We start from the raw sequence: 14967 nt of genomic DNA on the forward strand, positions 1-14967 counted from the left end.
ATCCCTTAAAGTATAGCTGCTCACAGTAAACATGCAGAATAAATACCACTAGTTTGCTTCTAGGTGAAGCCTGAGCTCTGTTGCATGAACAGTCAAGGTTTAGAAGGTAAAATGCCATTTTTATTCTGTCAGCCATGGGGTATTTTTCAGTGAGCGTGGAACCAACACCGTTGGCATCACTCAGCAGTGCAAAGATAAATCTTGACACCGCCTGAAGTCAGCAGTTGCACTCTCATGACCAGCAGAGTCAGAGGCTGCATGCTGTACACCTTGTTCAAGCACATGTGACTGCTGAACTTTAGGTTACCATGTCTGAATGGCACTAGTAACTTGGCAAACTTTAGGACACTAAGAATTTGCTGGTGATCATGATCTAATTTCTAGAGTGGCTAGTTTTTCTTTCTCTTTTTTTGACATTCATGACACAAGAGAATGTTTATTTTGTTAAAAATAAATTGAGAAGCAAAACATGAAATTGTCCAGCTAGTAGAGAATTTCAAATGCATAGTTATTCACTAAAGTTAGTGTTATTTATGGGTTAGTCCAGTTTGTTTATACTGCTGTGGGAGACTTTGGACTTGTCTTCCCATTTGTAAATTACTAATACATCAGTACTTCAGTGTTGTACTTAGACCTATCTATTGAATTTTCGTTTAAAGCACTTCTGTGCTTATGTTAAAGTCTAGGCTGATGTTAGCAGTGAATCTAAGAGAAAGGAATAATTTGAAGGAATCTGATGTGGAAGAAGGTAACTATCACTTTCACAGCTTTCTGCACATTACCGCTTTCAGCACAAGTTCTTGACTATAAATGATACTTTAGTGCATAACTGTGCTTCTTTGCCAAGCAAGGTTTTGCTTAGCTTCTCAAACACTAAGTAGAAAACTAGTGTCTTTCATTACAAAAAATACCTAGTGCATTTTATATAGCTTAATAGTTCTTAAAATATTGCCTACTTTTGGAGTGACTTGCAGTAGCTCAGGAGTATCATCATTGCATTTCAAAAATAATAGTAAATTATCTGTGTGTTAATGTATCTAGTTAACATCCTTTTAAATCAAACACACAATTGTGGAGTGGTAGACTGCTAAATAACCTTCCTTAAAGCTGTTGAGTAGAAAGAATGCAAACAGGAACAGGAAGTTTATTCCTGAGCATTTATTACTTTCTTAAAAGAGCAAATTTGAAAAGTCTGCTTTATGTCTTCATTCAACATGTTTCATTTGTTGTGAATTGAAAAATTATCATGGTCTGGTTGAGTCAGATCACTGGCAGTGAAAATCTGCATCCAGAAATCTTTACAACTACTTCAAGGTAATGTTCACTGCATGGAAAAATTCTGCAGTATGTTATTAAAAAATTTGAACTTTTATTAAACTCAGGCATTTCCTTTGTTGGGTGAAGGTTTGTAAGTTTTCTCTTTTTTCAGAGGAGATGAAGTGGTTGCAAGTCCTCAAATAAATAATGCCGAAATTACAAAATTTTCATTGCTGACTTCAATGAGATTAGCCTTGTACCTGTGGCATGTGTGTCTGTGTACTGACACAAATCTTTGGTATCTACAGCTACTCTTTATTTGTATTGTCAGATACAGCTTTATGTATTGGACTCATGCTTTGTAAATGTTACAAAAGTAGTGACTAGCTATTGAGTCCATTGCTTAGAAAAGTCCATCTGTGATACAATATTCTGAAATATTTCAGATTTATAATTCCATGGATTAATAATTATTATAGTTTATTTTCTTTTCATATAATGCCTTTCTTCAGTTTGTCTTGTGCTGAAAGGTGTCTCAGCTTAAAAGTCTTTCTTTAAGGTTTTCTTTCTGTGAAGCAGTTTGTTTAACTTCTGGTGTGAGGAGCCTTTAAAGGATGTTCCTGTGGTTATGACAAACAGAACCATTTTTTATGTAACCTTGTCTTGCACAAATGACTGGGTCACAAGAGAGTATAAGCTTATTTTCAAAAGTACAGCAAACAAGAACTGGGGATATTTGGTAACTGTTTTGTAATCTTTTTCGTTTCATAAGCCTTTCTTGACCGTCTTTAAGACTTGGTCACAAGCTTCTTTTAGTATTTTAGATGGATTTCAGAGTTTAATGAATCTGTTAATGCTCTCTTTGTTGTAATGAAAAGAGCTAGAAATGTTTAAAGTGTTAGTTTGATGTAAATGGTTTCTGGTAACTTAGGAAAACACAGTTGTTTTAGTTGTCTTTAGATTTACCCTTAAAAGCATGTTTAACATAACATGCATTTAACATAAATTACTTGTACTGTTACATAACTTCTCTTACCAGGAAGGAAGTATAGAATGAATTAGGTAGTTTCACTGGTTACTATTCAAAGAAAAACACTCAAAGGTCTGAACCCAAAATTCAGAACAGCAAGCCTGTGTGTTGCCAGATGATGACACTTACCTATCCCAATAACTGTATGGTTTTATACTCCTAGTTTAACTGGGGATTTGTTTTTTTTTTTTTTTTTTTACTTTGCTAAGGTTGCAGCTCCACTCTTAATACTTTACTTTCCATAACTGTAACAGAAAACTAATAAAATTGATGATGGCTTTTAGAAATGTTTGCATGTTCTAGAATATTTATATCTGATGATTTTAGAAATAGCTTAATCTCATTCCACAGTTTTGTACCTTTGATGAACCAAAAGACTGTCCAAAGTCTATATAGCAGATAATACTGATGTTGAAATTGTCCAGTTTGACAGAACAAGTTTGGCTGATTTTCTGGGAAATCTCTGAATGCTCTTTTGTCAGTAACAGAAATGAAAACGGTGGTACCAATTTACTCAAGCTCTATATGTGCGTTCATTTGTCTCTAGTGTCAAAAACTGTTAACACTTTTTGTCTCCCTCCTTCCCCCACTCAGGGAGGCAATAATGCAGGGCATACAGTTGTTGTGGATGCTGTGGAGTATGACTTCCATCTTCTGCCCAGTGGGATCATCAATCCAAAAGTCACTGCATTCATTGGTAAGTGGGACATCTCTAAAAAACAGACAGTGCTGTAGTTACAGACTTCTGACACATTAAAATAACATAATGTATCTCAGAACATACAGGATCAGGATTCTTTTTCTTCAATTTTTCTTAGGCCTAGATTGCTTACTGTCTTCCTAATACTGCCCTTATTCATTTGTGAAGTTGGGATTACAGAAATTTCTTTTGTCTTGGATAGTTCCTTTGTTCTTACTATCCTACCAATGTAAACAGCTAGCTGCCCAGTGTATCTTCATTCTCCCATTCTCTTTTATTTTCTCTACCATTTATATCTCTTACTCTCAGAATACCCCACTCTCATTTAATCTTTAGTCCTGTTAAGTACTTACTTACGTTTTTGAACGATACTTCTTCCCTCCCTTTTCGAAAACATTGGATTGTGAAATGAATGCTTAACTCCAAAAGGCTTCCACACATTGAGTTCTTACCAAGAAGTATTCTCAGGAGAGTACATGGGAAGTTTTAGGGCAGTGGCAGTACTAGGTGATATCAGGATCTGTGATCTGTTTGCTTTGTGAACAGGGGTTTAGGCTATCTAGTCTGTTGTCCCTAAAAAACTAGTTTTACCGCCTTACCACTCTGCCGTCTTGGAATCCTGTTTTCCAATCCTACATGGTTGGGGTTTTTTTCTTTGGATTGCTTGGATGGCCAACCTACTTAATAATGTGGTGTAGCCCATAGAATTTCCTTCTGTGTACACACCATTATAACTATGTTTTGTGCTTGAGTGTTGTTTCACCAAACAGGCTGGGTCTCTGGGTCACTAAAGCAACCCTTCCATGTTGCTCCTTTGATACCCAGAGCTCCTGTCCCTTACACAGTGTACTTCTCCAAGTCAGGATTCTGTTGCCATGCTTTTCCTGTCACTTCTTCCTGCATCTCATTGCTTTGAGCCTGCAGTCTTGCCTTTCAGTTTGGTATATATGCCAAGAGCAAGTGGTCATTGACAGTTTGCTAAAGAGCAGCTGAAGAGCCTCTGTCACAAGTTACTTGTTTCATAAACAGTCCAGCTGGTAGTGACTGTGTACTCTGTCAGCAGTAAATCTGTACTTGATGGGATTTGGTGGTTAATTGCCCCTTTTTAGCTGTTACATTGTGACTTGATAATGGGATAGTTATGGATCAACTTGTCCTGCCTAATACTTCCACAGAAATGGAGCCAGTGGGCATGGAAATAGATTCCTGTTCATGATGGGAAGTTTGGGATGTTAACTGTTCCTAGTTTTGAGGACTGAGGTAGATGATACTAGTTCTATTCTCTTTTGATGTTACTGTACTATATTTCTTAAGATTATTACTTGAAAACAGTAAAAAAAGGATACCCATTTGCCTTGTGTTCTTTGGCAGACTTGGTTGAATAGGAAGGCCTCCATCCTTGAACAATACAGTAGTTGGGACAGAACTTTTTACAAACCCTGTTGCCTGTATCTTCTGTCTTTTGGTCTTGCCTGTTCTGAAGTTTTTTCTGGATTCTTTTAGGTATGCCTTTTGTATAAAATCTCTTTCAGGGGTTAGAAAAAAGCCTTAGGATTCCCCTGAAAGAACATATATGTTCAAAGAAAGAAAAAAAAAAAGGATGAGGGCAAAGTGATTGCAATAGTACAATAGAGTGTTCCTATTGTTTAGGACTGTATCATGAAGGTAATAGTGAAGAAGTCTTAAAATACTTTGTGTTTGGATGTGTAGAATGCCTTTATCTGTGTGAAATTAGGTGATACGCAAATAGTTTTGGCAGATCCCTTCTTCAGCTGGATGTTCTACCGGTAGCTTTGAATCTACTGAGTTTGGATGGCCTTAAGATGGTTCAGTTTTGCTGTGAGAGTGCTCCTTCCTCGGCACTCAGTGATGCTGGTTAAGTGTAGGAACTAGTAGTCTTTTTCTGAGGAATGTGACAGCTGTAGGAAGGTTAGCTTGCTTTGACAGGGCGTTTTCCTCTGTTGTTTTTGGTAGTCTCTTAACAGTCCCACCTCTGTGTACAGAATATTCTGTCTGTTTACAGCAAAAAAGTGCCTGCAAGGGTGCTAGTGTTTATAATGGTGATAGAAATGTGCCAAGCTTTTAGAAAACAATAAACTTACTAAAATGAAGTACAAAGAGGGAAGTTAATTGAAGATATGAGCAAGAGGAAGTTGGATTTCAGACCATTCTACAATTCTGTTGCTGTTTGTACTGGTCTAAATTGAAAGTTTGTTGCATTTATTAGGAAGATTCAATGCATGTAGGTAGAAATGCATACTTTAGGAGCAAATCTGGCTTAGACAAATTCCTAAGAATCAAAATTGGAGTAAGTTAAAGAACTTAAATAAAATACTCTGCACACGGTATATGAAGTATCTTTGAACTGTTTGACATATTTTTTCCATGCTCAACTTAATGAAATTTTGTATAATGATTTTCTTCAGGAAATGGTGTTGTAATTCATTTGCCAGGACTCTTTGAAGAAGCTGAAAAAAACTTAAAGAAAGGAAAAGGTGAGAATTTGAAGATATTACTTCTAAAATAGTGAGTGGCACACTCCTCAATTGATTTAGATGGAGGATACCTCTGTAGAGGTTACATACAATGTATTTTTCCACAACTCCTTTTAGCTGTTGCTTTCTGAGAGTAGTCTTGCTGTAAGTGCAGAGACCTCATGGGAAGGCAGATAAAAGGAATCTCTGTACAGTTTCAGAATATCATCTAAATCAGAATTGTTTGCAGACATTTTTCTTTGCTTAAGAAAGTGAATTTTAGAAGTGAAATGGCTTTTTTGAAATGTGTTAACCTGTTCAAAGTCATTTTACTTCTTAGAATATTGGTGTACACTTTGATGACCATGTTAATGTAAACAAGTGCTATGGCAATCACTTCTTGATTCAGAACTCAGTTTTTGGATACTTCATGTTATGTCTATAGCCATGCTTGGCAGCAGGCTCCTAGAAGTGGGGAAAATCAATGGTCTAGATTATTCAGAACCAAAAGAGCTACTAATTGTTTGCTAAAATTGAGGACCTAGTAGCTTGAATTCTGCTTAAGAATAAGTCTGATTTTCTCAGCTTTATAGGTTGATGCCAAGTTTTAATTACTGAAATTAAATTTTTTCTCTGTAATGTGATTGCTCAGTCTTAAAATAGATTGACTGAAGACTAAGCATGAAAAGTATTTATACTTTATACATCAGAAGACAAAAATGCTATACAAAACATAATTTAAACTATTTCATTTTGCCTTTAAAGGACTGGAAGGCTGGGAAAAGAGACTAATAATTTCTGACAGGGCTCATATTGGTAAGTTCCTGTTTTTGGTTTGTTTTTTGCTGGTGTTTTTTGGGTTTGGTTTTTTTATGTGTTTTTGTTTGTTTGTTTATTTCCTTTTGTTTGTTTGGGTTTTTGTTGTTGTTAGTTTTTACTTTTTATGGACTTTCTGTGGCAGTAAAAGTGTGATAATTTTTAGCCATCTTTTTATATAGGTACTATTCTTTGAACTAGGTCTCCCTGGGTTGTTTTGGTTTATTGAATATCCTAGAAAAATTTTTTTTCACTCAGAACCCTCCCAGTTTTATGTTCTAGTGATTTTTTTTTTAAATCCTATTCCATAAGCAGCACCTAGGCAGGAAAGCAGGTTCACTTTCTAAGTCGGTAGCACAGAGCAGTCAGAAGCATTCAGAAGTGACTTTACTAAGGATTCCTTCCCTTGGTGTAAAAGTGGTGCTTGAAGTAACGGTTTTGCTGGGAAATCTGACTGGGTGTGACTTGAAACTAATGATCTCCCTACCAAGGAAATTGCCACATGCTTTCTAAAGGAGATTTTATGGGAAGGACTCTGTAGGGGTGAAGAGAATGGCTGCCCTCCTCGAGAGGAGCTCATCAGTGAAGCACTGAATCCAGCCTGTGCTTGAGACAGCACTGCAGTTCAAAGCCTGAAGTAAAATAGTAGTGAGTCCAATCCCCCAACACAGAGCTTTAGAAACTCTTCCTGTACCACTCCTACTATATCTTTATGACATAAATTCATTCTTTCGATTAGCTCTTTAGATATTATAACATTATTGCTGCCTCTGGTAGTAATTTTCTGAAGATGCAAATTGTTTAGGACCTTATGAAACAAAAGCTTGTAACACGGGGGAAAAACAGTTTTGCTTTTGGTTTCACTTTCTTTGAGTTTGCTTTGTTTTGTTTTTTACACCAATCTGGAATAGCTTAGTGAGTGAACTTACTGGCAGTTATTTCAGAGTAAATATGTTTTTCTTTGGAGTAACTAATGAGTTTGAAATAGTTGAGTAATTGTTTCTAAGTTATCAGTATCTTTTCTGATAATTCTGTAGGTGAATTATTTGGAAATTGCTTGATTACTAGAAAAACTGTTCTGTGGTGATTATATTGCAATGGCAGTGCTGTGAATTTTTCATAATTAAGCAGATTGTGAGTAAAAAGGACCAATTGCTGATTGTCACTCATAATCATTCAACCTCTTCACAGAAATGAGCTTTCATAATGTCTCTATTTAGAAAGTTTTGAAGACAATTTGAAAGCCTGTTACCATTATAAAAATATCTTCTCTAAAATGGGTATTGATCTGTGAATGATTAGTCTGTAACAGCAGATCAGCCAAAGGTAAGTTCACACTGCTGGGCATGATGTAATTCTTTAAAATACGGGAATGCCTGGAAATAAACACAAAGCCAAATCGGTAAGGCAAACAGGAAAACCACTCTTGTTCTGGAGAGATTAATGTACTTATTACATGAGTCTTTCCTGTGCAGTGTGTATGTAGATAGTTTTTAACTTTCAAGAAATTGTGCTTAAGAAAACCAGTTAAATTACTTCTGTTGGCCTATAAGCTGTGTACCAGCCCGCCAATCTCTGTATTTGACAAGAGTCCTGTAAGATGATTGGGTGAGGGGATGGATGTGTGTGTGTCTTTTGAGTTTTGTTGTTCTGTTTTGGTTTTTTGTTTCTTTTATGGTAGACAGAGTATTGATACAAGGCATACTTTGCATAATCTTTGTCATTAATAACAATATAATGCTTAAAAATATAATTGGGGCTTATGAAGTTGACTTCTGTTTCCATAACAGACATTGGTAGGAGCTTTTGTATTTTCAAATGTGTTTTAATTGATGTTGCCTAAACCCCAAAATTATTTAAGACATCTGTAGAATGGGTGAGAATGTTAACTTTCAGGTCCCACCTAAATTTTAGCAGTATGACCTTTTTTTACTGTATCCTATTTCCAGGATTTTAAACTGCATTTTTTCTTCATTTATCCATATATTCTTTGGGGCCACTACAAAGCCGAAATGGCTTCATTATTCTGTGGGATGTGCATACTCATTTTGCAAATATTCTACAAAATAAACACTTTTTTAAAAGTCTCTGAAAAAACGTAGAACTCTTCTCTGTGAAAAAAATACAAAAGGGAAGAAAAGACCCCTGTAATTTTATTTGCCTTTCTTCAGTGTATATATTTATTTTCCACATTGGTAAGTAGAGTTGGTCTGAAGAAACCATTGCTGATATAATTTGTTTCACACAAATTTTCAACTTAAGTTATTTTATTTTCTTAGTGTTTGATTTTCACCAAGCTGCTGATGGCATCCAAGAACAACAGAGGCAAGAACAAGCAGGAAAGAAGTAGGTAGTTTTATTTTGTCAGACATGGGATGACTTTATACAAACAGGACTTAATTCATTGAATCTCTGTTTTGCTTGGTCAGTGGGTTAAAAAAAATTGTCCATGTGACTCTCAAATATTGACTATGCAGGGATTATTTCTTACACTTTATCTTCCTGTGAAAGATTATATGCTTAATTAAAGGGCTCTGTCTTTGTAATTTGCCTTCTGAAAAGGTTTCTAATTGTTCATTTGCTAGTTTCTGCTTCCTAATGTTTTAATTGTTTACTGGAGGTATTTGTTTCTGTATAAATGCATTTCTCTTTATGAATGTTGAAGAGCCCCTTTGGCATCTCTGAATAACTGAAAGTCAGAGGTGCTTCTAGATGTTCACATTGTCTTCTACAGAATGCTGCTGACTTTCTGAAGCTTTCAAGACTTTCAGAAACTCTCTTGCTATGTTTTTAGCTTGTGCTTTCCAAGTAGCTCACTAGTTCTTAGGGATGGGGAAAAAGCTGGCAGAATTAACAGTGACCTATCTACAGCTGGGAAGCAGTGTAGTGCTATAGATTTCTCAGATACCAGTAAACTGAGAAGAACTTCCAAAAAGCGATTACATGAATGAAAAGTAATTGAGACATACTCATCTGAAAAATGTTTCATCCATGATAATAAGCTTTGAGAAAGTGTCTGATTTGGGTGTATCTTGCTTCACACAGGTTGCCATTGAGTGATGATTTGTCAGTGATTTTTACAAGAAGTCATTTTCACACTTGTCTGCACTGTACTGGCTCCCTTGTTACCTGCTGGTTTAGGGTTTAAAAAGCAAACAGAACATATAGATAGAGATGGAAAAATATTCTTATTTTAATGAGCCATAATCACCTATTATCAGTGTGTATCAGCTATTCTTCAGTATTTATGGAGCACAAGCTAAAATTGCTATATGGCAATATTTGCAGTTATAAACACTGTCAGTCAAATCAGTTACTTGAGAGAAGGCACCACTCTATTGATAAATGTTAAAGATTGTCAATTAATTTGCTTTAAAAAAACTCAGGAAAAAAGTTATGTTCAAAGCAAAAAAAAAACTAAGGTCACTCTTAAAAATGATATATTTCTTTTTTCTGTGAAGTTCTTGATATTCTACAACAGACAGTTTTCAAGCTTGTTAAAATTACCCTATTTCCTCCTAAATTTTAAGGCTAAGTAACTGTAATGGGGAGAGTAGTACTACAGGCTGGCTAAGAACTGGCTATCATGGATCATCAAAAGATGGTCCCTTGTTTGTTAAGGGCAAGGAATTGAAATAGTCTGCTAGCATGTCTTACTGCACATTTGACTACATAACATAGTTGATGTTAAAATTCACTTGTGCCTAGGACTTTAAACATTCTAAATGGTAAGTTTAGTTTTTCTTTTAATTGAATGATTTTGCCTGGTCAAATGTAGCTCAAAACCCATCACCAGTAAGGTTCATCATGTAGCTTCCCTTGCAGAAAGGTTATAGAAAAGCCTAATACAATCTAATCTAAAAATCTAATACAGTGTTTCTGCTTATACAGTTGTTTTAGCTTCTTTAAGTACAGTCTTCTGAAAACTTTTTTATTAATTGGTATGTCTTAATGAAACAAAATAAATGGAAACCAACCCTTCTCTCTGTGGAGAGTGTGAATTGGGGTGGAGGCTAGAGCCAGTTGTTTAAGCCACAGTGTCCTGGTCTTGTTAAAGGATACAGTGTGATGCAAAGTTCATTAGAATGTTGTTTTGTTTTTGGACTGGAGGTAAACATCACTCCCTGAGATTACTTGGTATTGAGTATAATTGGAAGAATTCAGGTTTTTTCCCAAGGTATTTTTGAATCAAATCCAAGACTGCTAAGGAGTTATATACTTACTATGGACTGTATTTCTGTTCACTCCCATGTCAAGTGATACTCAGTAACATAAAGTTTGGATATGACCTGTGCCTCCTGCTTTACCTGGAGGCCCTCTTGAATTGAGTTATGGTATGGTACCTTCAGGCAGTTTGAAGAACTGTGGACACTCTGCATATGCAGAATTTATAACTGAAGAAGAGTCTGTGTCTGATTGAGGTGGGGGAAGAACCCAAACCAAACCAGTTAAAACTAAGTGCACAATTAAGCTCAGCAACGTGTAGCACACTAATGAAAATGTTGCAGACCTGTTCACTTCTCCTTAAAATGTTACTTAATGTATTGAGCATGATGGGGAAGATACTTGATAATCTGCCTGTGATGAGTACAGTTTGGCTTCATAGCTACTTAGTATGACTCTGGCAGAAGACATTCTGTGAAGTAGCTGCACTTCTCTCACAGTAAAGTCGGTGCAAGCAAGTTTTGTATTATATCGTCATGACTTAAGCTGGAAAAGGCTTTTCAGGGAGAATGGGCAGGTTAGGGTAAGAAAAAGAATTCAGTTTTTCAGAATCAGCTACAGTGGAAAATCCATACCTGGACTCTTAACATAGAGAGAGCATTTTGAGTGTCTCTGTCACTTCTGGATGTTTGGCAGTGTCTTCTGTTTTCCTGGCTCCAACTGAGGCATTTAGAATAAAATGAAATATTTCTTACACACAAACATAAAATCCATATTCTTTATGCTGTTGCTTTAGGGAGGACTTTCTTTAGGTCTTCTGGACAGTGTTTTAGGAAGATGTTTGTTTAGTTTTGGTTCATAATACTGAAGGATGTTTTCTTGACATTTGGTTCCTTAACTGTAAAGGTTTAGAATTGTGTACAAATAAATATGTAAGCATTCACTAAAGTACAAAAAATTATTGGTTTAAAACCAGAAGTATGTAAAAGATTAACATATTTAACATACCACTTGCATAAAGAGATATTCTGACACTAGGTTGCATCCTAAAAATATCTTTTGTTTTAAATGCTTAAAACAAGGTTAAATGCTCACAAATAGCAGCATTTCATTTTATGCTAAGGATGGAATAGCTTTAAAGTAAAAACACCTTTATATCAATAATTAATATCAATAATCACTTTATTATCTTCTTTTCAAAGTCTGGGAACTACCAAAAAAGGAATTGGTCCAGTATATTCTTCAAAGGCAGCTCGAAGTGGACTCAGAATGTGCGATCTTGTTTCTGATTTTGATGACTTTTCTGAGAGGTAATTACTGTACACAGTTGTAAGCATAGTTTTCAATTTCTGGATAGTACCCTGTGTAAGCAATTACATTTTTTTCCTGTTAATTTTCTTAATTAAAAGTTCTTTAAAAATAAAATATGTATAATTTTATTAAATTCTACAATCATGGTTATTATCATAATTCATTGTTTGAAATGGTTAAATTACCAAATAACTGCAGATACGTAACCAGTAAAAATCGAGGGTTGATGGGAAGAAAACAAACAGAAACCTCAGTGAAGCATTTTTGCCTTTCAGGTTTAAAGTGTTAGCCAATCAGTACAAAGCAATATATCCTACCTTAAAAATAGATATTGAAGGGGAATTGGAAAAGCTGAAGGTAAGCCTGCTTCTGTCTCTTTGATTATATAATCACTGTGTGCAGTTACTGATACGCAAATCCCTTGGTGTGACTGATGCTTGTGCTTGTGTGAGGAGTTAGACTGTGTCACGGGAAACCATATGTGTCAGTGTTGCAGAGTCTGTTGCTATCCTTAAGGATACTCTTCGCCCTGTGTTATGCAACATTTCAAAACTTACTTTCAAGAGAGATACTGTGAATTTTAAGAAAAAGGCTTGTATAGGGCTATTTCTTCTTGACTTACTTCTACTTGCTCAAGCATACGGTCTATGAGAAAAACCAGGATTGTAGTGGGGAGAGGTATGTTTCATTGTAAAGCAGAATGTTAAGCCCTTGTCTCAGAAAGTTAAGAACTGAAGTAAATACTTTTCCTAAGTAATAAGCATTTAAAAAAAATACTGTCTAGCAACTTAGAAAAATGGAAATTGATAGCAGCGGAACTAATGAAGCCTGATTGCCAGCAAAGTAGTCTTGTGGTTAATTATGAATTCTGATTTGATGTTTTCCCTGAGATTAGGACAGTTGAGAGTTTTCTCACTGGTATTAGGTTTTATTTGCAGAGCATCCAAGTTATGTGAAAATCTTGTGAGGTGTCTTACTGTTCAACCCAACCTTTTTATTAGTGCTTTTTATAGAAACCTACCTGTATGGGATTTTTATTAACCCTTAAAATATCAACCAAATGTGACATTGTGCATGCCTTCCCCGTTCCCCACACACCTCAGTGGTTTTAAACAACTACATGATAATTCTTCAAGAAAATCAGGCCAAAGAAATCATCCTTCCTATACCTTTAATTTTTACAGCTCTAGAGTAGAATATGTGGAGTTCTTAGCACTTCTGTATGTTTAAGTAAGCCCTGTTGGATGTATGTTGTTGTATTTTCATTAATTTGTAGATCTAGAAACCAGTTACAGTTAATTACTTCATAATGCTTTATAGTTTACTTAATGCAATTCAGGATTAGGCAATATCTGAAGCTCTTTGTTAAGGTGGAAACACAGCACATATTTGTAGCTTGAGGAGAATTATGTGTCTTATACTAATACACTTGATTCCATTCTGAAAGACGAAGTGTTACGTTTCACGTGGAGTAAATAGTTAAAATGAGAACTTCCATGTGTTCTCATGGAGAAAGGCTGTGTACCAAGTTATTGGCTTCTTGCATCCAGCTACTCAGTGACATTCAGGCATTGATGATGAATTCCAATAAATAACTTCACTTTTACTTAAAAATTATAGCTCACAATTGTGTGCATTTGTTAGCTCCAGATGGCCAGAAGTTGAACTCCCTACATGCAGGTTTTGGGGGAGACATTTTGAACACTTGGAAATGAAAGACCAAATACAGTACAATGATAATACTCATGCTTGAATGTTTCTAAAGCATTCCAGAAGTTTGGATTTTTCTTTCCTCCTCATCCTTGCTCCTTTTTTCTTTCCTCCTAGGAAGAGTGTACATACCTGTTGTGTAAATCTGAGTTTCACATTCTTCCTCCCATTGTTCACATTATGGCATATTTAACATTTCCTTGTTTGCTTTTCCTCTTCGAAAGGAATATGAGCATTGTTATGAGGGAACAATAGCAATTCTGCTCTGGCTGCCTTTATCATAATGAAGTTATACTATACAATAGTCTTTTGTGTTATTCAGGGCTACATGGAAAAAGTAAAACCAATGGTAAGGGATGGTGTTTATTTCATGTATGAGGCTTTACATGGACCACCAAAGAAGATCTTAGTTGAAGGTGCAAATGCAGCACTGCTGGACATAGATTTTGGTAGGTATGGTCTTTTTGAGACACATGTTGATATACACTTGCATTGTGAAAAAGGAACATTAAATGTAAACTCTCCTGTGATAAGCTGTTCTCATGGCAGAAGTGGTTTTTGTTTTGGAAGAACAGCACTCTCTTTGACTAGCAAATACTACAGGGGTGGGTGAGTGGGTGTGTTAATTAAATTATTTCAGAAAGCTGTAGACTCTCCCAAGAGTGATAATTTGAATGACATTAAAGATCAAGTGGCTCCTCTTAAGAGTGTAGCTATTACTTCAGTGTCTCTAAATTTTAAATTAAATCACCCACAATTTTTTACGTCTGTGGAAATCACTTGAGAATAAAAATGGAGAGCTTTAAGAGGCAAAGCGTATATGCAAAATACTTCTTGACTTTTGAAAAATTAGCTTGCTTTTAAAAAAAACTCTTCATATAACACTTAGTTTTCCGTTGTTTCACATTGTTGGGAAAAGTGTTGGTAATCTGGATTGCTAATGAGGCAAGACTGAAAAGATTATCCCAATCTATTTGATATTCAAAATTACGCAGTTTTTCTTAAAACACTGTAAGTTCACTAATAAATTAGAAGATTCTAGGTAGTAGAAGCAGCTTTTTTTTTTAATGGGATGATTATGTTTGGTTATTACGTTGCAACGACAGATAATCTGCCACTCGGTGTAAGCCATAAGCAGCCTATGTGATTGGCTCCTGCATTTTGCCACATTTTTCTTCAGTCTCACTAGCCTTGTAATAGCATAATTTTTATTGTTAGGAAGATGCTAACACCTGAAATTGAAGCCTGTAAGGACTGCTGTCAAACAATTATGAAACTGGCATGCACTCAGCTTTCAACCAATATGAGTTGTGGTATTGGGCATTTTCAAACATACTCAGTCTGAAAGCCTCTTATTTTAAGAGCAAGATGTGTCTTAGATTAGTCTCTGTAAGTATAAGCACCAAACTTTCTCATAATTGAATAGTAGAAGACACATTGTTTTTACAAGACAAAAAAAGTAAAGAGCAAAGAAGTCTTCAGATATACTTGTCACAGGGAAATCT

The 14967-nt window shown here is 35.6% G+C and overlaps 1 protein-coding gene across 1 annotated transcript in view; it reads left to right on the forward strand.

Moving 5' to 3' along the window:
* The window catches only part of ADSS2 (adenylosuccinate synthase 2), a 37357-nt gene that overhangs the window by 11891 nt on the left and 10499 nt on the right, over positions 1 to 14967 (forward strand). The window contains exons 2-8 of the mRNA XM_041404245.1: positions 2882 to 2984; positions 5414 to 5482; positions 6227 to 6277; positions 8557 to 8623; positions 11644 to 11751; positions 12028 to 12109; positions 13785 to 13911. Of these exons, the coding sequence (XP_041260179.1) occupies positions 2882 to 2984; positions 5414 to 5482; positions 6227 to 6277; positions 8557 to 8623; positions 11644 to 11751; positions 12028 to 12109; positions 13785 to 13911 (607 nt within the window). The remainder of the gene's footprint in view (positions 1 to 2881; positions 2985 to 5413; positions 5483 to 6226; positions 6278 to 8556; positions 8624 to 11643; positions 11752 to 12027; positions 12110 to 13784; positions 13912 to 14967) is intronic.

Source organism: Onychostruthus taczanowskii, unplaced genomic scaffold, assembly GCF_017590055.1.
Source record: "Onychostruthus taczanowskii isolate IOZ18803 unplaced genomic scaffold, ASM1759005v1 scaffold21, whole genome shotgun sequence".
NCBI lineage: Eukaryota > Metazoa > Chordata > Aves > Passeriformes > Passeridae > Onychostruthus > Onychostruthus taczanowskii.